Raw genomic sequence first — 22,500 nt, 5'->3', positions numbered from 1 at the left:
GCCTCCTTAAACTGTATAAGCCCTTCCTCAGACTCGGAGATTTATCAACAATTTTTATTCATCTGCATTGAATCCTGCTAAGTTTACAACCAAAAGTTAATTTATGTAGGTGCCATAACTGTTCGGGACCTCCTCGACTCACATGGCAATTTTAAACAGCTTTGTTACCTACAACTTGCACACCTCTCACCTATTGATCATTATTTCCTTTTTAGTCTCTTTAATGCCATTGTCAAAGACAAATGAAACGCGGCTCTCTTACACGATTGTTATGTAGATTTGGATAGTTTTTCTTGGAGGGGAAAAGCTCGATGCTGAAAAGATTCAATCGAAACTATTGTATGAAACGTTTTCTTTTAAAATCTCTTCTAACCCTACCTCTGTTCAACACAGAAACATTTGAACTAGACTGTGAAAGAATATTTTGTTTGCCTTTTAAAATAGCGTTGAATACAAAGTTAGAAGATTTTCAATATAAAATTTTTCATATAATTCGTTATACAAACATTATTCTCTTCAAATTTGGTTTAGCCTACTCCCCTTTATGTTATTTCTATAATAAAGAACTGGAGACATTAGAACACTTCTTTTTTTGGCTATAGTAAGGTTAGCACCTTTTGGAATGAGCTAAACATTCTCCTCAAATCACAAAAGTTCATTTCTAATTAAAAACTTCCATATTAAAGATATTTTATTTGGGCTTTTTTTCTGCGGATAATGATGATGACAATATTCTAGTTAACTACATTATACTTGAGAGCAAATAACTTATTTTTCGCTAAAAGTTAAGCAAACATTTCTTACTATTGCCCTATTAATATCAAAATGCAAAACAACGCATCAAATCGAGCGTTTCATTGCGAGGAAAAATAACAAACTCCACTTTCATAAAAAAAAAATGGCTTAGCTTCTTACCCATAATGGAGCATGAGCTATCACCTCCAATTCCCAACTTAAACGAATACTGTAGTATTGTAATATGTTGAAATATGTATAGTGCGTATAGCTTGGATTTGTAGCGTAGTTCGGATGTTCTGTGTTTATCATAGATAGGTAGCGTAGTTTCGATATATGGCTCCGATGTATAATTTAAAATTAACATGTAAACTAATAAAATGTGGATCCCAAAAACCGCTAAGGATAGTCTTAATAAAATTGTAATCTTCTAGAAGCAAGCCCTGCGTTTCATGTACTTTGCAAGTAAAAGAGACCTTGCTATACCTTTATTCATACGTGCTAACATTCTTCCTGTGGGCATGCTCTATTACGAAGCTATATCAACTCTAATGCATGATATCTATTCCAAAACTGCATCTACAAACTTGATGGAGCTTTTGACTAAATGGCCCGTTTTTATACTAGAGACGCATAATTCGTCTGGGAGGAACTTGGGCAAACTTTTTTTCTGCGTCTGTTAAATTCGTCTAGTATAAAGACAGGCACAAGACACATTATGCGTCTGGACGGAGCATCCAGTTTAGTACGTCTTCAAAGGACTGGATGCAAAATATGGAATACTTAAGAAGAAAGAGGAGATTTTCCTTTAAAAATTGTCTAAAACAAATGTCACTGCGTTTTTTAGAGCGAAGATTCTTATGTTGATCTTAATACCCTTATAAAAAATTACCTCTTCTAGCTGAGTAGTAATATGCTACAGTCTACTTTATAAACTTTCATCACACCAGTAATTAAGTATTTTGAGACTTATTTTCCGTTATTCTCTTAAATTCTCCGTATTAATTAATTCATCTTTTGGTTTTGGTTATTTACTTAATTATTTTTATTTTGACTTTTAATCAATTAATTAATTAATTAATTAATTAATTAGTTTAGCAATTTACTATTTAAGACTTCTTTTTACATATTTAGATAAAACACTACCCGCCTAGATTAACATTTGCTATTTGCGAGATAGTGTAGCCTTTACCATTGTAATAGTAAAATAGGAAGTTAATAAACTTGATAACTTGATAATGACGTTTAAAAAAGACTGATTTCATGAACACTTTCGTACTTACTATATACAATCTTTCGACAGCTGTTAAACAGCATCTACTCTCTTCTCCTAACCACAGGTATATAACTACATGCAACTATTCTCCTGCATGTGAGAAAAAAAATTGGAAAACAGACTTAATTCCTACTATTTATGCTCTTTTTTCTATTTCCTTTCCAATGTCCTGATTGCAAAAAAAGTACATTCTAATGAAGAAATTTATTAAGAGTTGCAGTCCTTAAAAGATTACGTCCTGATTGCAAAGGAATAACGAGTTCTCATTGGTATGCCAGTTATTCTCTTTTGAAAATTTACATGCTGAAAAATAAAATCGCTGCTAATTGACAAAAAAAGATTTCTAGTTATTATGCAAATATATGTTCCCTGAAATTTGCTGGTCATAGGTATGGTGGGTGCGGAAGTCATTAATTTAGCGCTAAATATTTTGACGCTTGTTTTGAACTGTTGACGAAGTGTGGCTGGATTATGCCTCTCTACTATCGAGGAAGAGGTGAGTGAAGATTCAGAGATTTCTGGACACTACTCCAACAGTTCTCGCTCAAATTGCAACCTTCCTTCAACATTGCGATACGCAGAGTGCCAACCTGGATGATTTGGAAAATGACGTTGATGGTATGACCGACGTTTGCTCAACGTTTGACGTCCTTCGTCAGAACGTTCCCGGTAACAGCGTCACGTACAATTTACTTGTTTATCTCACGGCCTGTTTGGACGCGATACGCAGAAATCCTCTCATGAAACTTGAAGGTTTACATGCAGAAAGTGCCTATTCTTTCGAGTACCATTGTGCATTGAGTTATAGTGGCGAAAAAGGCCGCCCCCTTCTTGAAGTAATAAAGGAGCAACTGGAATTTTTACAAAGTTAAACACTTTTGCTGGGTCAGTATTGCTAAATTACTGGGAATTTCAGAGCGAACTCTAAGGAGACAGCAAGAAGAATTTGGACTAAGTGATGACAGCGGATTCACTGAGATTTCAGAGGAGCACCTAACCAGCGTCATTCAGGCAGTGAGCTCGTTCACTCCCAATATTGGCCTAAGTCGCATGATAGGTGCATTGCGAATCAGAGGTTTGCATGTACAACGCTGGAGGATCCGTAAAATAATGAGGAAAATTGATCCAGTGGGAACAGCTTTACGTTGGAATCAGGTGATGTATCGCAGAAAGTACAGTGTCCCAGGACCAAATGCGTTGTGGAACATAGATGGCCATCACAAGCTTATTCATTGGAGGCTATAGTTGTCCAAGAATGTATAGATTGGTACAGTCGACTTATCGTATATTTGCATTGTGCCAACAACAACCTTGTACCAACGGTCCTCGATCTATTTAAAGGTGGGGTGAGACGGTATGGACTTCCGTCGTGAACAAGAAGTGACCATGGACTTGAAAATGCCGAACTCGCACGTTTCATGGTGGAGCAAAGGGGTCTAGGAAGAGGAAGCATTCTCACCGGAAAGTCTGTCCACAACGTTAGAGTATAACGTCTCCACAGAGACGTGTACATTGGAACATTATCACACTTCGCCTCGATTTTCGATGGCTTGGAGAATGGTGGATTTCTTAATCTTGACAATGATGCTCATGTATATGCACCTCACTTCATCTTCATCCCACGAATTGATAGCCGCTCAAAGAGTTTACCAACCAGTGGAATTGCCACCCAGTTAGCACGGCACAAAGCTACAGCCCAGAGCAACTCTTCATCTCGGGAACATTAGCTAATGGATACGTACCATCATCAGATGTGGGGAGCGTAGATGTTAATTTGCTTGGGTCAGGTGTTGGTGACGAATCTAATGCGCCACCACCAATAGAACAGAATAATTATGAAGTAACTTTGCCAGAAATTGAGATTTTACTCTCTAACGAAGTTCTAGAATTCCTTAGTACCGTTGATCCTTTGCAAGTCGACGGCAACCATGAGGTGAATTTGTACTCAATGTGTGTACAGGCCATCTTGACATCTTTAAGTAAAACCTGAACATTGTGTCATTAGATCTAGAACAAAACCTTTCAAAAACTGTACTCAGTTCTTTATTCAAAGGGAAACCATCAGTCAAATTGTCGGGACAAACATAATCGTGCAGAATACTTTTGCTTCATCGATGAGCACACAATACGCCCTTTGCATCTAACGACCACATGGTACCAAAACCGTCATACTGGAAAGCAAATTGCGCACTAAGACAACCAAAACAACGCAAATAAATTTTAATTTTCTTTGTTTTAGATGTCACTGTGCGCAATTTGCTCTCCAGTATGGCGTTTTTTGTGCCATGTGGTCGCTTACTGCAAAGAGCCTATTTAGAGTTTACCCTTCGAACGCGTAATCTTGTTAAGTTAACGCAAAATGGGGATAAATGTTTGCAAGAGTTGCAATTCACCCATAGTACAGCAAATATTTTCTTCTTGCTCGCAGAAGTCAAAATACTTTCACAGCATCCTTTAGTAATTAGAAGCATAGCCCTACTGTCTGGTGGAATCTCATTAGGATTGGCTCACATCTGTCCGAGAAGTGGACACATGGATATTAACTATTTGATAGAAAATTCCTGCTCGGAAGGGTGTCATGATCAATGGCGGTTACCATGGCAACGATACGTCATCTGGTCCTAATGTGGCTGTTTTCGTTCATCCCTCCAGACAACCTATATCCACACAGAAAATGAAGGAGGTGTTAAAAATTTTCATTTCCAACTTTGCTTGACTTTCTCAGAGAACTGCTCTTAAGATAAATAAAATATATATAATAAAGTGGTTTAATGGCCCAGCTTTCATGGATCCCAGGTGCATGGTAACAACCTTACAGGGCGTATAATAGTTCCTATGGAATGCACTTAAAAATCCAAATAACAACAACCGGTACTTTGATGTTTTAGAAAGTTCCGATGGGTACGAAGATTGGGGCATTACACTGAAAAAAGCTCTGCTGAATAAAGGTGATTTCAACGTCATCATGACAGACTGGAATGCTGGAGCACATGAAGACTACGAAGTGTCATCTGCAAACACACAGCTGGTGGGCGCAGAAATGGCCGAACTTGTACACCTCTTAATATACCACAACGGCAATTCAAGGGAATTTGCTGATAATTTCTACCTTATTGGGTTCAGTCTTGGAGCTCAAGTTGCCGGTTTTGCGGGACGTTATCTGCAAGAGAAGCACAGCATAAAAATTGGCCGCATAACTGGTAAGATTCTTTGCGTATTTTTCAATTTAAGCCGAGGCTAAGAAAGATGTTTCTGTTCAGCATGAATTTGGGGGCTTAATTTTTACCCAGTTTAGTTAAATCTTGTTTTAGTTGTTTAAATCAGGCGACACGCAGGATACCTCCTCTTCACTTTTTTACACCATAGAGGCAAAATTTTGACAGTTAAGATAACGCTACTGGCTTAAAACAAATTCAGTGTGCAATTAACCACTATGACTACGGTAAGTGTTTGCACTATATATTTTTATTATATTAACTTAACAACTCTTAATACTGGTCCCTTTCCTTTCCTTTCCTCGAGTTAGAAGCCCACCACTCAGAGCTAACAACTGGTTTCCCTAAGTCAAGTGTCCATCAATGCATAGCGATTGCCTGCAGTAGCCTGCGTGCAGACGTCTGCGTTACACCATCGATAATCGTTTCCCAGCCTCGCTCCCAGGTTGTTCAATTTTGCATACATTATGAAATAATACCCGACGACCAGAATGGAAGTGGTGGATTTTCGTGCTGCTATCGTGCATGTTTGCTAAATATTTAAATTCTCTTTGCTTTTTACCGTGCAGGAGGAATGTCTAAAGGCTGTATGAGATGGAAAAAATGTATATGCAAGCCTTCCGACGGGGCTTGGCAAATTCCAATCGTAGCCTGCCAGCAGGCTCTTTTGTAGCCGTGAGAGGATTGGGGTGGGAGAAAAAGAGCCTGTTTGCAAGCCACCCCTTTTTTTAATTCCTTCCCTCGGGAATGTGACATGTCGTCATTTGCATTGTGTCAAATAACCAACTGAATAACCAACCAATAGAATCAACGGGAAATGTCAACAAACATGATTTGAAATAAACACTTGTGAGTTTCGTTGCACTAATGTCAAAACTCCCACGAAAGTTGTAAATGTAGCGAGCCAAAATTGCTGCTTTTGTAAATGATGTTTCAGTGTGAAGTATCATCAGGATCTTAGGATCTTTTACGTCTTAACGTAAAATATACGCGTTGACTCCGTTCGACGTATGATATTTAAATCGGGAATCTTTACAATTTTTTCCGCTACATTTGTCTTTACAAGTTGGAAACCAAAAGTTGAAAGTCCTAAAAATTTCCTCTGAAGCGAATTAAACTCAATCGACATCTTCAGTCTCCGCAATTTGACACAAGTACACAAGACCTCATGCAACCTAGGCAAAAAGTAAAAAAAAACGCGCGAAAAAGATGCCATTGGCATTGCAACATTTCATTTGACTGGTTTATTTTGGACCAATCGGACATCATTGCTTAAATTATATTACAATCTATCAAAAGCAACCAACGCTTTACTGGAGTTTATGAAACGTGCGATTGTTGTTATCGATATTAAAATAACTCAAACAACACAAAGTATTTGAAATTTTATTGTTGTGAAAGTTGATTCTCCCTAGAAACGACAAATTTCGGCCATTAATCGGGAGATTTCAGACAGTAATCTTGAGACCGGGAGATACGGTCCAAAATCTAAAGTCTCCCGGATTATCCGGGAGAGTTGACAAGGGTAAAATGGTGTTTATTGCCGATGAGCTTACCGTTTAGAGAAGTCCAAATTTCCGCAGTGTGGGATTCATCGCGTTTTCAGGGTCTGTCTTTTAAGATCCGTTTGAAGTCACTAGCACCAGACTGTCGAGCGCTTGTTTCGCCGATGCGAATATTATTTGCGGAAGAATGCTTATAAAATAGTGCTTCAAGCCCCGCCAATTTCCCTCTTCGACTGGGTCTTGCTTTAGGCTCCCTCTGCCTTGTCTGTTGTGATCTTCTGTAAACATCTGGGAATGAGAGAAAAGGGAGGGAATTCGTAAAATGGCTTCCTGTCGCATAGTCTTTAAAAGCATTCACAGCAGTTGCACCAAGGTCTGGTTTCCATCATACATAATTATCAATCTGTTTCTTTAACCTGGAATCAAACAGGTCAATCTCAAAAGGACCCCAGAATTGGAATAACTTTTGAAAAACCTCTGGATTCAACATCCACTCCGTTCGATCATTAAATACCCAAGATTTGCTGTCAGCCAAAGTATTCTGTTTCCGTGGCATATGAGCTGAGCTGAGGAAATTATTTCTCTCCAAGGCAAATTGCCAAATGCTCCTTGCAATGACATTACAGGCTCTAGATTTACTACCTCCCATATTGTTTTTGTAGCACACAGTGGTTGTGCTATCTGACATGACACGTATGTGTCAGGAGGCAGTGGGGCCCAGTGGTTAGGACGCTTGCCTTGAGATCCAGAGATCCCGGATTCAAGACCCGCTCTGACCACTCGTTAAATTTGATCCTGGTAGTCCCTGGTTCAACTTCATAGCTGCAAATGTAAATGGCCAACTGGTTTTGCCTCCAGCCAGTTGGCATTCTTAACAGTTGTAGTTGTTGTGTTCTGTTGTTTCATTGGCCCTGAAAAGCCCCTATGAGAGCGGTCAATTAAGTATGTATGTATGTACGTACGTACGTACGTACGTACGTACGTACGTACGTACGTACGTATGTATGTATGTATGTATGTATGTATGTATGTATGTATGTATGTATGTATGTATGTATGTATGTATGTATGTATGTGCTTGTTACTAATATTGTTGCACAATGAATCTAATGCAAAGAGGACTGCTTTGATTTCCAGCTCATTAATGTGCAAGCTTGCTTCCAGAGGGGACCACCGACCACCCGTGGTCTGGTTGTCTCTCACTGCCCTCACCATTGTTTCGATGCATCTGTAGTGATCGAAATATCTAGATTTGGGGCCGGTGAGATTTTCCTGTCCGCATGGTGGACATTATGAATCCATCATTGCAAGTCCAGTTTAGCTGATGTACTCAGTTGATGTTCTCAGTTCCATTTTGCATCAAAATCAACTAGATTTTGTTTTAAGCCATCAGGTTTTTTTTTATTCTCAAGCGTTCTATAGAACAACAAACACAATTCTACAGCGGAGTCACTGCTAATCATAAGACCAACAACTCTTGTTGGAGGGATGCTGGTTATTGATGAGTTCTGTGCACGCCTCCCTCGGGCTGTTAGCCTTGTCTGGTGACAGTTTAGTTGTCACCTCAGAATTAATGACAAAATCCAGAAAGGTTAATGCCCTTGTGGGGACGAAAATGTCTGGGTGGACAGTAAACCCCAAATCTTGCAAGAGCAAAGAGATGTTTTTAACATTTTCCCAGCATTCCTGCTGGGTGTTTCCTTGTAGAAAAGAGTCGTCTATGTAAGGGGCTACCTCATACTCTTTTTGCCTTATGTTAGCATACACAGGCTTTGACAGCTTAGTGAATAACCGTGGGCAGCAGGCAAGCCATTTGGGAAAGCAGGAGTCCTGAAAGAGTTTGCCCTACCAACGTGAATCGCAAATATTTGCGGTGTTCTGGTGAGGTAAATTCTTCTATGAAATGACTCGTCTCCTCAAGGACTCCTTTTGAACAAAGCCTAGAAGTTTCAGCATTGATGATCATGATTATCTTCCCCGCTATTAAACGTTTGTATTGTCACAGTATTACGGTTACATGAGGCCTCTAGTCCAAATTCAATGTGACAATGCTGCACTGTGTCAAGGATAAAGGGGTCAGAGGTCAACTTCCTCCAGTTGTGCACGAACTCTTTCAATCTACCTGCTTTGAATTAGTGAGCAGTGCTTATGAGGGGAAGACTTTCCCCCTTAATACCACACATGTCCAATATACAGGAACTGAGTCGGGTCGTCAATTGCTACCGGTGAGTCGGGCCGTAAAGTTTAAAAAGGAGGTAAGATTTACTGCCGGAAGTCGAACTGCCTGGGGCAGCTTCAAATATCTCGACGGATCGTAACGATCCGATCAGGTCGTGAAGAGTCAGGTGGTGAGAGAAAGAAAAACTTCGATGAACAAAGGAGGCTGTGCTTCTCCAAAATGTTGTATGCTTCGTTCTCAAAGAATAGCGACTAAAATATCGATATACCGTCATAGAAAACTATATAAAATCGACCAGAATAGCATTCACAAATGTTGCGAATGTGTCCTTAATACCCTTATACCTTGTTGTTCAGAAACAGCAATAATGGCTGACTGTAATAGCGCTCCGAAATGTTGAATGCTTCGTTCTTAAAGCGTCGCGAAATCGCCGTACACTTCCTCCAAACATCCAAGCGTAGCAAAAATCGCAGCAAGCTTCCTAAAAGCATCCAAAAATGGTGTCACACGCTTTGCAGTTTTCAGCGCCCTCACCTTTACCGGGTCAAACGTTTTATCTAGGTTTTATTGAACAGTATTCTTTTTAATAAATGAGGCTATGGGACTTTTCCCGTAGCCATTTACTCCAATTGTTGATTGGTTCCATTTTTGCACAGTAAGCATAGCTCCGGCAAGACAGCATTATTCTGATTATTGGGTTGTGCTTATACATTATAGGGGAAAAGACGGCATAAAGGAAATATTCGCTGGCAAATAGGATTTTTATGCTTCTTCTTCTTCCCATTTTGTAATAACTTTTAAAATAAACACATTTACACGCAAACCCCATGACTGTTTCAAATTCTTCAATTCCCAATGCAAAGTGATACCATCAAAACAGTTACTGATGAAATGATATATGAAATGGATCACATATGAACTGCGGATATTAAATCAAGTGAAGCTATGATCTTCGCAGTTATGAACGCAATATTTGCAGTTGCGTAAAGAAGCCTGAAAAATTCAGGACTTCAACGGGGTTTGAACCCGTGACCTCGCGATACCGGTGCGATGCTCTAACCAACTGAGCTATGAAGCCACTGACGTTGGGAGCTGGTCATTTGTGGGTTCCAATGTTCCTGTGAGGAATTAATCAATGATGAAATGATATATGAAATGAATCATATATGAACTGCGGATATGAAATCAAGTGAAGCTATGATCCTCGCAATTATCAACGCATTTTTTGCAATTTCGTAAAGAAGCCTGAAAAATTCAGGATGAAATGGATCATATATGAGCTGCGGATATGAAATCAAGTGAAATCAAGTGATCCTCGCAGTTATGAAAGCAATTTTTGCAATTGCGTCAAGAAGCGTGAAAACTTCGCATCGCACCGGTATCGCGAGGTCACGGGTTCAAACCCCGTTGAAGTCCTGAATTTTTCAGGCTTCTTTACGCAATTGCAAAAATTGCGTTCATAACTGCGAGGATCATAGCTTCACTTGAAAACAGTTACTGTTTCTTAAAGAACGACAACTCCTATGATACTGCAACGAGAAAGTGGCTGCTAACACGGAAACAAAAATGCTGGGCAAATTCTTTCCCAACAACTCCATCCTTCACGCAGAAGCAATGATATTTGCAAAATTAATCATTACTTCCTATCTAAGAACAAAGTGACGATTATAGCAGCATTTTTAGTTGCTTTCAGCTTAACAAAGTCACCAGCACCAACACCGTATCCTAATGACTTGCGGTTCTATCTTTAATTCATTTCATGAGTTTTACGTCCTTTGGATTCTTGGCCCTGCCGATCTCCAAGGTAATGTTGTTGGGGGGGAGGATTGGGTCGCTGGCAAGTGAACAAAAATCAGGACCAGGATCAACGCAAACTGTCGTACCGCCATCATGTAAGGAACGCAGCTGGGAGCATAGGGCAATGAGGGCATCGTGGAGACCCTCATGTTTCTCGCTCTTGATAAGGGTGGATGACTAAACTAGATGTGAAGAGCTGATAAGAGACCATCTATACCTAAGAAAGAGCGTGGAACAACGATGCGCTCACGAGGGGGTTGGAATGGTTGCTGGTCTCGCACAACGAGGAGGCCATTACCAGGGATAACTACATCCTCAAGGTAGCGTTTCGTGTCAATAATTTTGGTGGCCTTCTTAGAGGGTCGGGTACCTTGGCTGAGGTGAGAGTGTGTCCTCCGGAGGTGAGGGTACTCCAGCTGGGTAGCCTGCCAAGCAGCACGGCTACTGAAGGGCATCTTAACGAAGCCTTGAAGGACATCACTAACGGAGAGGATGCGAATAACGAAATCTTCGAGTTCGGCGATGAATTTGCAGATTTGGCAACTAGAATCCAAGCATTCTTTTGGGTTGCGACTGGCATAATCAGAGGGTAGGTTCTGAACACCAGCTATATGACGTAAATGGGCGGAATAGCGGCTGACTGTTGACAAGAAGGATTGTGTACGCCACACATTAGGTTGACGTGTACGCCTGGAGGGGGGAGCTGTAGTTGAGAATCTCAGTGTTACCTATCGCAATCTGACGTTTGGCAGGGCGAACAGCGATGTCGTTGCGGACCATGAAGGGGTTACCGGCTAGGATATCGACGTCTAGCTGACGAACGACAACGGCATCTAATTCAAAGGTCCACTGTCCGCGGGTTAAGGAGCAGTGGACTTCGCCAATGACATCCATTGGGGTAACTACATCAGCCTGACGAGCCATTTGGGAGGCAGGGGTGATGGGGAAACCATACAGCTTGGCGGAGGAGGCACGGACCATGTTGGACCAGTGTCCAGGGTCAGATGCACAGGGTGTTTGTGATAGAAGGTGTGAAAAACAGTTGATTGGACCATACTGACGCGAAGGGCTGCTGGCTCTTCAACCTGGGCTGGTGGGACTACAAGGTCACTGGTCTCATCAAAAGGCTCGCATTCATCAACACCGAGGTCTTCAGGGTCTTCTAGGGTAGGAGAGACTGAGGTCTTCATCGGCCGTTACCTGATCTCCATGGTGTGTTAAGCCGCCGTGAACAGAGAGGAGGTTATCCTCAAAGAAAGCCATAAGACGCTGGAATAAGTCCGCGGTTCTCTCATTTGGTTGTAGCTATATAGGCTGATGCTATCCAAGTCAAGAAAGTGACCACCGGTAGACTGGAAACCATAACGTTGGCGGATTTTCTGGCATATGACGTTGAGGGAGGTCAGGTGTTTATTACGCCAACTATGATCAAAGGCGAGCACATGGAAACAGACGCGAAGCGCAAGCGCATGCGCAGCCCTAACAACTGCTGGGTACAATGTAAATAACGTAGTGGCGCAGGCTCTTTTTTTCTTTTCCTCGCCAGCGCCACATTTGCATTTCTTATTACTATTATCTTTCTCCATTGCTTCGAATTCCTTTTAAATATTACTTGGGAAGGTGGTTAGAGTTAGAGTTGGGTAATACATGTCTAGACTATTTAATGGGAGATCTGTGGAAGGTCGAGTCAACAGGACGTAAACACTCTTCGGCTTTCAAACCTTTCATAATTTTGCATATCTTGCATCATTTTAGCATTATATCATCTTAAAGAATAGAGAAGAATCTTGGAACGGCTTGTCCTCACGGTAATTGCAATGGTTTTAATTTCAAATTGAAAACTAAAATTTCAGATGAGGATTTCTTTTGTATAAAATAAAACCCGTCCACAAATTGATGTTAACGTCGATTAACGGCACAGCACCAAGCATCAAACCTGTGAGAATCATATTGCTATTACAACCGTTTCACCCGCTATTTTCCAACATAAGATGTTTAATAGCAAAACTAGCATTTGCACTGTACCTTGGGCTCTTTGAACACACGTTTTCGCGGACTAAATTGACACATGCAAACATGTTCCACACCTGTGACGTATCACCCACATGATCCCAAAATGTCGCGTTTTTTAAAATGGCTGCTGGGTTGCAAAGAAAAAAATTCATAAAAAAATTCAGTTTTTAACTTAAGACCGTAATTTTTGTGAAAACTTTTTCTTATCAAGGAGGCCATACGAAAATTACATTTAAAAAAAAGAAATTTTGGAGAGAGTTGCCCTTTAAGAAGCGTTTAATGGATTACATAATACATAATAAATTTCACTAATGTAGCTTTTTTATTGCTGACAGTTTTAAGCTAACATCGTCTTAACATAACGCAAGCTTCTAAAAGTGCACCTCATGATCTCGAAAACGAGCACGGCGACCCCACCATTTCTTTTGTCTTTTTGGCAAAAGTAGATCATTACCTCTCTGCGTGGCAAGTTTAAAAAAAATCTGTACGTGGGAACGTTTTGGGCGCGAACGTTCTTAAAATTCCCGAATTCATGGTTTTTTTTTTTTTTCAATACATACAGGTTTAGATCCCGCCGCGCCATTTTTCACTGGAACCGACAATGCATTTCATCTGGACAAGACTGATGCTAAATTCGTCGATATCGTCCATACAGACATGCCACACATAGGAACTTCAGACCACGTAGGCCATGCTGATTTCTTCCCAAATGGTGGCAGCTTCCAACCAGGCTGTGCGAATAAACCCCTTGGTACGTTTTTGTGAATTTCAGATCTCTTTATTCAGTTGAACTGAATGTGGCGTGCGTAGTAGTAGCCCCGGGAGATGGTCACCACGTGCGTGAAAGTTTACTCACATCTACATCCATTTGAGGCGGAGATTGGGCTGGTCCCTGCCATAATAACGGTCGAAGCCATTGAAAAAGTCCCCTTTTTGCGAGCTTTCCTTCCTGCACATACGCTTTTGTTATAAAAATGAACCTTTGTATGAAAATCAAAATTCAAACCTTGGTTGGTAGTTGATCGTGGATTTTGTAACAACTTAGCCCAAATTCAAAATTACCCACGAAAAAAGATTGTAAGTCCTAAAGTGGCCGGTTAGCTAAACTGATCGAGCACTGCACCAGTATCGTAGATGTTATTATTGGATCAAATCCCGTCCATGCATGCGCGTTTCTGAATAGTATCAGTTCGGGCTTTTCTTTCCCCACTACTTTAATAATGTTCATAACTACAAAAATGTTTACGAAAACGTTTTGTAACAAATTTGATCGTAAGTGTTACTTTCTGTGTTTTAAAGTTATCGTTGTTGAGGGAGCGGAGGGTCCCTATCAATTCGATGAAAAATTCTTATAAAAGGACCCTCGTCCAGGGCTCCTAAGGCATAATTTTTTTCTAAAAAAATGGAGTTTCCGAAGTTTGCTTTAAGTTAATCAAGTTACTGAAACATCACCCACAAGATTCGCCACCGAATAAAAGAGTCGTCTCTCGTCTCGTGATAAGGTAAAGATCAAATTCCCTGGAACAGAACAATCTAATAACTTGATTTTCTCACTTCTTATATGTCTGAACTATAACGAGGGAATCAAACGCCGATTAAATCTATTGAGACAAGGAAACGCGACTTAATCCGAACTAGTCAGTGTTTATTTCTTTTCTTTTCTTTTCTGTACAGACGTTACTTTCACAGTCGGCTGTAACCACCTCAGGGCCACAGAGTTCTATATCAAAACGGTGACGGAGGAATGTCCCGACCTGTTTTATGGACACCCATGTTCAAGCTATTCTTTGTATTATTTTACCTCGACGTGCAACGGCTGCGGTGGGAAAAAATGTCCTATCATGGGTTTCAGGGCTGAGGAAACCCACCCAGAGGGAGATTTCTACCTGCAAACAAGCCCGATGAACACATTATGCCGTGAGTTAATTCTTAATTGTACACGCTTTAGCCTCTGAAGTGTCCCTAGTATTGCACTGCGCATCCTGTTCTGCGCATAAAACAGCGCAAGCCACGTTCGTATTCAGGCGTGGCTAAGAGGCGTTATGGTCACATTTCACGGCTCAGTTCTGTTTTCTTTGTCTCACAAGTCTCAACGGATATTTCTAAACAAAACAATGTTAAGACTCGTAGCCGTGTGTGAATATTGATATATCGAACGTGGCCAAGAACATTTCAAAATGGCGACCTTTCGTGCCGGAAAGCTCGCTAGAAAAAAGAAAGGCAGTTTTCAGAGCACAGCAGTAAACAGCAAAACAAGAAACTTTTCAAACTCTCGCAAAAAAAAAAGTTGAGTGATAGCCTTGATGATGCTCAAGTGTCATTTCAGTCCGAGAGTAAAAGAGAAACCGCGCTATCGGGGAGAAGTGTTGTTGAGGGGTTGAGCTTGGTTTGCTTTCTGTTTTCTCCTAAACTTGGTTGGTGACCTGTCTTTTTGTTGGCATAATTTTATTTTTTTACTCCTCCTCTTTGTGCTGTGAAAAAAATTACCTCAGAAAAAAAAGTTACAGGGAAAAAAGTATTTGTAGCCATCACTCATGGGCACAAAATTGTCTCCTCGAGATCATGCACCCGAGGAATATTTGTAGTCAGTGCCTTTTCAAGACGTGTGCCTGTGCCATAAAACAAACATTAAATTATTCCTTTTGAACAATACAATACACCTGTTTTAGCATTTCAAAAATTATGTCAAAGCTGTGCTTCCTGTTCCTCAGTGCAAAATGTAGCGTGAACCGATGGAACAAACTTGTCTTTGATAGATGAAGTCGCAGTGATTAAATGAGTAACTTGAGCAGGCCTAGGTTATATCTCCCAAACGAGCTTGGTGACCTATTTTTTTCATTGCACATTTCGAGTCACCATAATGTAGTGAACAATCGACAAAAGTTTAAAGAATATCTTACGATAACTTCTATTACTAAGGAATCACCTTGACACATTTCTCGCGTTATTTATCGTTGGCAATGGATCTCATCATTAATATAGACACCAGATTAGCGATGAGCACAGCTTTTGTCCAAAAATCAAGATGGCGGCAACGGGCGCATAAATTTATTAACAGAAAGAAAAAGAAAATACTCACAAACAAGGGCATTGCTATATATTGCGTATATCGAGGTATGGATGCACGTGGGAAGTTCGGAGAACACAAGAGAAGCCTAAGAGTTGCTCGAGGCGCAGCTGAGAGCTACTCTAGCTTCTTGGCTGCTCTACAAACTTCTCAAGTGCATCCATGACTCGATATATGCACAGCTAAAAGCATGAACCAATTCATTTTGTTTGAGATTTACTACAAAGTTCTCACAACGCACGGTGTGGCAAAACAAAGGATCCTATTAGCTGGGTAAAAACATGCCAGAAGTAATTTCACCAAGAAAGATACATCAAATACTGGAAACGAAGGATTCGCTTCTTCAACTAAAGAAAACAAGGGCAAACGAAGTCACAGAACTCAACGAAAATGTACACTAACAAAGTCAAAATGCCCAAGTAAACATCTTAACTTAGTATTACTCAAAGGCCCGAAATGGTGCCTTTGGATTGTTGAGAATGATGCTCACATTGCCATGCACAGTGCAGTTGCTTTTTCCAGAAAACTTCCATTCTTTTTTCTCATTGCAGCAAGCTAAACTCAGAAAGGAAATCCTGTAATACCGTTTAGTTTATGGGTAATGGACAATAGAATTACAAGGCGGTTTATTGACTAAAAGCAATGTACTTGACCCCTTGGAGAAATACATTTCACGTCCTTCTAAAAAAACTACTTTTCGCAACAACAACAAATAAAATCAGCCGTTGTGTCGAGTTTCGTTGAAGAAGATTTCAGCGCGTGCGAGGCTTTAAAGTGCCTCAATTTTTACAGAATTTGATGAAAAACGGGATTCATAACATGCAGTGGTGCACTCAAAGCGATGGGAGCTGTGTTGGGCTTTCAATGTGAAACACTTAGTGTCGTTCGCCGATTCAGAGACTCCAGCCTATGTTTTGAGAGATGCCACAACCGTAGCTGAAAAGTGAAAATGCTGGATTCAGTCTTCTGGAAATGTTATGAATAGGATAGTTACTCTAATTCGTCAGTACAGAACTCCCTTTCAGCTGTTTTTTGTACCTGCATCATCTGCGAATGTCTACTTTTTTTTTTCTTTTAATTGATTCACGGTTTTCATGTTAGCTACCTAGAGGGAAGTCACCGCATTATTCACAACGCTGTTTTCGAAACTTTGCAGCTGGTTACCGGTGTAGCTGGTCACTTAGCTACATTAATTACAAGAACATGGTTTTCGTAAGTTTTCTCTCTGGCTACGCTAGTGTTTCACTCTCCCTTGGCTCACGGTTTAATTTTGATGTCACCCTGCATTCCGCAGATTCACGTTATTTACGATCCGACAACTTGTCCAAAATCAAACTACAGTCGAACCTCTCTAATACGGACACCAAAAGGACAGACCGAAGCGTCCGATTTCAGCTACACTACACAACAGACAACCAATACATTGAACCATTAGGTTTATTTTGCATGTTTCGGCCGAGCACCAGCGTACAATAATGAAGAAACACCAGCGTACAATACCGTTGCTTTCACAGAAATCGCCGTCACAGCACGCGACAATAAAACATACCTAAAGCTTAGCAACCACTAACAAACATCGTGGTTAGAAAGGCGGCCAGAAAAAACCTGTCGTAAAAAACCCCGTGGGGAAAAAAAAGGCAGGAAATCTGGGTAGAAACGAGGCCCAAGCTCATGAAACCTTCCTAATTTTTTAAAATACGTTCTTGTTTGTAAATAATTTTTGCATAAATTAAATTTGGTCAAGAACGTAAAACTTCACTTAAATGAGCAGTAGATAAGCTTTTAAAGAAATATTGTTGGCTTCCCAAATTAACTTCGTTTTACACCAGAATTGCTAAACAGAAAGAATTCCTGTCATCGTTATGAGAACTACCCCCATATCAAACTTCAATATCAATCACAACACGATGAATCCTATGGAATCCAGAAAGGTAGAAAAATGTCGCAAAAACTTTTTCCAACTCTATTTGTGTCTAGTCGTTCTAGCGCCGGAGCACTAACTGGGGAAACTGTAAACTGAAATTAACAATTAACGTAAATCAAGTCTAATATTGGTTTTTGAGGAGAGGGGAAACGGAGTACCCGGAGAAAACCTCTCGGTGGTAGAGTAGAGAACCAACAAACTCAATCCATATATGACACCGAGTCTGGGAATCGAACCCGGATCACATTGGTGGAGGGCCTAGACAATTTTCTTTTTGGTTTCAGTGTTATACATGACACCACAGTTACAAAAATATTAGAAATACAACTCACTTTGACATCAGACGGCGAAAGATGAATACAGTTGTTATCGAAGTCCATTATTCGTCGTCTTTAAGATTCCAGATACACTCTTTTTTGTATATAAGAACGTCTAATTTTGGATCTGAGGCTGAACGTTCTTTTATATTTTTGCGATGTGAGGTTGAAAACGTTCTTAATTAAGGTGTTTTCAAATTAGATGTGTATCATGCAATAAGAAAACCATTGTTACTACAAAATATCCTTTAAGTATTTGGGTTAATTTACATTAATTTACTCCCTTCATTTTATGCTTTCAAAATAAAAACGTTCTTATTCAACTCTCAGCCTGAGGAATTTTCTGACAATGTTCTCTATAAAAATGGTTCTCATAATTTTAAAAAAGAGTGTATTCAATTAATTTTTCACCGCTTTGTTTATCGAATTGACGTTTCACTCTTGAGCTCCATAAGGGTATATTTTGTTTAAGGATCCAATAAAACACTATTCGCGTTACATCGGCTTCGTCGCCATTGCTTGTACTGTGCCTACCGGATAAAACCTACCTGAACCTACGCATTTCTACTACCCACTGAAAGCTACCAAAGATACCCGCAGAAGACTAGGCACAAAGGCAATACTTAGCAGGGGAGTGACAGGAACTGCGCAACTTTTCCGATTTCCCACAGAGGAAGAAAATAAAACGGAGATTGAAATGCTACTCGTGTTTAGACTGGATTGCCATATGGCAACCAAGTAATTATGCATGTGCCCTGTTGTGCTTCGTTCCCGTTGCTCTGGTGGCTATTCGTAATGTTTGTTGTTGTTGTTGTTGTTGTGTTAAAAGTGACTCTAAGCCGACTGAAAAGTTTGGAAAATCTTTTCCTTGGTCTTCCATTATTCAAGTTCCCACCGTCGCTTCGAGAAATTTACCGAATTAGACGAGTAGTGAGACGAGCGAAAAAAAATTCTCAGTGAGAAGTAAATTTGCACACGTCACTTACATACGCACGGCCGTGCGTGTATTTAACAATAGACCTTTTCGGCTTGTACATTTTGTTTTCCCAATACAGATCATGTGATAATACTCAGCGGGAGGCTTGGTCTTTTGCTTTGTTCATTAAAATGAGGGCATGAAAGCATGAATATGCGTGCATACCACTCTTTTTAATGAACAAAACAAAGGACCAAGCCTCCTGAGTATTATCACATGATCTGTATTGGGAAAACAAAATGTACAAGCCGAAAAGGTCTATTATTATACATTGGTGTCACAAGGTCGATTTTGATTGGCTATAAGCACGCAGCTAATTCTTGCTTGCTCTGTTTCTCTTACGTCATACCTACAGACAATAGATTTTATATATGTAGAATTGACGTCATACCTACAGACAATAGTTTTATGCATGCAGAAGTGACGTCACCTAACACACTAACTAGCAGTTTGATCAGTTTTGTCATGGCGGAGCTCAGCTCAGGAATATGCATAATAAAACAATTATTGAATTCGGTTTTCGCATGTTAGCGATAATTATCAAGCCCTCAGTTTGTGTTATCCGCCTCAGCCTTCGGCTTCAGCAGATAACACAAACTTTGGCCTTGATAATTATCGCTAACATGCTCAACCTCATCCAATAATTGTTAATTATTCCACGAGCGCGCGTTGGATATGAGATGATAGAAAGCCAACGAAGCGCATAGTGCCGAGTTGGCAATAATCATCTCATATCTAACAAGCGCGAGTGGAATAATGATTATTGTTTTATTAAAAACGCTCACAAATTATGGATAGATCTTCCGTACTTTATTTTGTATAGACAAGAAAACTGATGCATGCAATTACTAAAATTTGTAGAGCATGGTATAATAGCTCATATGCCATGATGGCTAAGCCAGTCAAAACACTAGAAATGCATTATCCAATGATCCAGTTTTCAATGAAACTATACGCACGCTCGCGCTAGTGAATTCCATTGAGCGAATTTCATGGCTATGTTATAAACAATTTTCTTCCCGTCAAATGTGGGGTCAAAGAACCCATTGCTTGTATTTTCCTCTTGTTAATACAGGAGGCAAAACTGAATCCTTTAGAAAAATTTTAATTCTACGCAGGATTAATTGATTTAATTAAGTTTTACTTTTCAGTAGTCAAGCAGGTCTTTTAATCCAGTGTGATTTCTCTCTTCATTTTCTTCTTTCAGCTAAATAATAAACATGAGAAAGTAACGGTAAGTTATCGGAAAATAAATTTGACTTCAATTCAATCATAGATTTTGTTTGTTATTCCTTAGCCAATTTGCTCTTTTTCATAGTTTACTTTTTTATGATCGCTTATTGAGAAGCATGTTTAATTTGGCGGACATTGTTGAGGGACAGATATTCATTCAACTGCTAAATACCACAACCGACATTTGGACTTTGCACTCATATCTAGGACAAGAACCACTCACTCGATTAAATAAATAAAAAAAGAACCAATGAAATTAAATGAAATTCATTGTGGATGAACTAGTTTAACAATTTTAGTAATAAAAAGTCAACATCATCAGAACATGCGCTATGTCCTAAACAAAGCACGCTGCCAGTCCGAAAACAAGGAAACGGTGGATATGTTGCAAGTAAAATCCAGACTGAGGTTGAATCCGTTTTACCTAGGTTAAATTTGTGATCATCATTTTACCCAGGTTGAATATGCACTCTGCGCAGTTTACCCAAAAAGGACCATACCGTACCCTTCTCGAGCTTTGTCTTTCGCATCTCAACACATCTTCTTAATCTTATCATCTCATCGGTTTCCGTATTCATATACCTATTAATTTAATTTCAACATGACAACATAGTAAGGAAACAAAGAAATTTACTATGCACTTACTCAAACTCGCACCCTCAAGGACCCAGTTGTTCAAGCGGTGGATAACGCTATCCGCCGGATAAATCACTATCCACTGGATAGCGCAATTGGTTTCACTATTACTTATCCACTGGATAGATTTATCCGGCGGATACCGCTATCCATCGTTTGAACAACTGGGGCCAGATCTGTAGTACTGTGTTTTTAACACTACAATACAACGACGAACTTGCTCAACCCTAACACAGTTCTTTTCATTATATATATTACTTTTCTATAATAGACCCATATCAGTAATTCCCATTCTGGAGGACAAAACAATGGTCTTTCTCTACCCTGAGAGAAACAAACCTTTCAAATGCAAAGCAATCTTATTGTTTTGTCCTCCAGATTAGGAATTAACTGAAAGGGGTCTATTGGTCAATAGATATCTATGTATAATAACCAAAGCTAATGCTAACCTGACCCTAATTTTTCTCTGGGCTTAATTTAGGCTCCAAACAATTTCTTCAATCTATCTGAGTGCGTATTCAACCTAGGTAAAATGAGAATCAATATAACCTAGATTAAAACGGATTCGACCTGAAAACGGATTTTACCGGCAACAGATATTTCTCAAAGCGTAGCTGCCACACTAAGCTCGATTGATCAGCTGTTTAGTGCGCCCGCATTCCTCCCCGCACACCACGCCTGGATTACTGGTCCAGCCAATTGTATTTTCCACCAATGAGAAAGTCGCCTGCCTGCCAAGTTCAAAATACAATTGGCTGAATGCTAAATACAATTGCGACGGGTACTACGTCACGGACAAACGACGCGGACCAGTGATCCAGTCGTTGGTTGGGAGGAGGATGTTAAGTCCCAAAACGGCTATAAATCGAGCCTACTGCCACACTTGACGAAGGTAAAAGCCAAACAGGACAGTAGCTGTTGATTTTTGCTCAGTTCAATAACCTCTCTGCAAGATAGTAGTTTTATAGAATAAGCTGCTATATGTGAGTTTGGCACGGGTTTATTTTTAACTTACAAGGATCTTATTCATACGTAGGCCAGCTTACAAGTTCCTGTTTTTCAGTTTTGAAGCAAGGCAAATTTGATTCCCATCTCGTTTTCTTCCCACGCTAGGGGGTGGTGTTCAGAATACGTTGTTCTATTTAAGTTTGTTTTGCCCTCAAACTGGATAAATGGAAAGGTTTAACTAGATCTGTAATTATTGCTTTGATGTCTCGTTTACAATTGTGTAAAAAATAGAGCTCGTCCAAATTGACCTTGAAGAGATTTAACAAAGTCCCAGTCCAGGTATCCGGACATTTTTGTATCCGCAATTATTTTTTCCAATATGTATACGGCTTGCGTCCACACGGACCCGGCGAATACGGTCGATATCTGCGCAACCGAGCGTGCTCGAGAATGTCGAGTATCGAGCTCGATGAAGTGGACATCAATTTCCACAACCATCGAGCTCGAAATCATTCCTAGTACCTCGAAGAGAATGGATCAGTCTTCATAGGCAGCTGATTAATACGTTCTCTCGTTCTTTCTCTTAATTTTTTGATCATTGCAGGACACAGGACGCTTCATGGAGTCACAAGGAAATAAATAAAATAAATGTTAATGGAGTAGCTTTGTTAGCTGGAAA

The 22,500-nt window shown here is 40.0% G+C and overlaps 1 protein-coding gene across 2 annotated transcripts in view; it reads left to right on the top strand.

Annotated features, from left to right (window-relative positions):
* LOC138000603 (pancreatic lipase-related protein 2-like) overlaps positions 1–22,500 on the top strand; it is an 88,071-nt gene that overhangs the window by 65,475 nt on the left and 96 nt on the right. For both annotated transcript variants that reach the window (XM_068847136.1, XM_068847135.1), the window contains exons 4-8: positions 4,900–5,211; positions 13,283–13,471; positions 14,395–14,637; positions 20,212–20,238; positions 22,426–22,500. The exon at positions 22,426–22,500 is cut by the window's right edge and continues 96 nt beyond it. In XM_068847136.1, the coding sequence (XP_068703237.1) occupies positions 4,900–5,211; positions 13,283–13,471; positions 14,395–14,637; positions 20,212–20,219 (752 nt within the window). In that variant the 3' untranslated portion in view covers positions 20,220–20,238; positions 22,426–22,500. The remainder of the gene's footprint in view (positions 1–4,899; positions 5,212–13,282; positions 13,472–14,394; positions 14,638–20,211; positions 20,239–22,425) is intronic.

Source organism: Montipora foliosa, chromosome 4, assembly GCF_036669935.1.
Source record: "Montipora foliosa isolate CH-2021 chromosome 4, ASM3666993v2, whole genome shotgun sequence".
Lineage (NCBI taxonomy): Eukaryota > Metazoa > Cnidaria > Anthozoa > Scleractinia > Acroporidae > Montipora > Montipora foliosa.
This window is presented reverse-complemented; position numbering and strand designations above follow the sequence as displayed.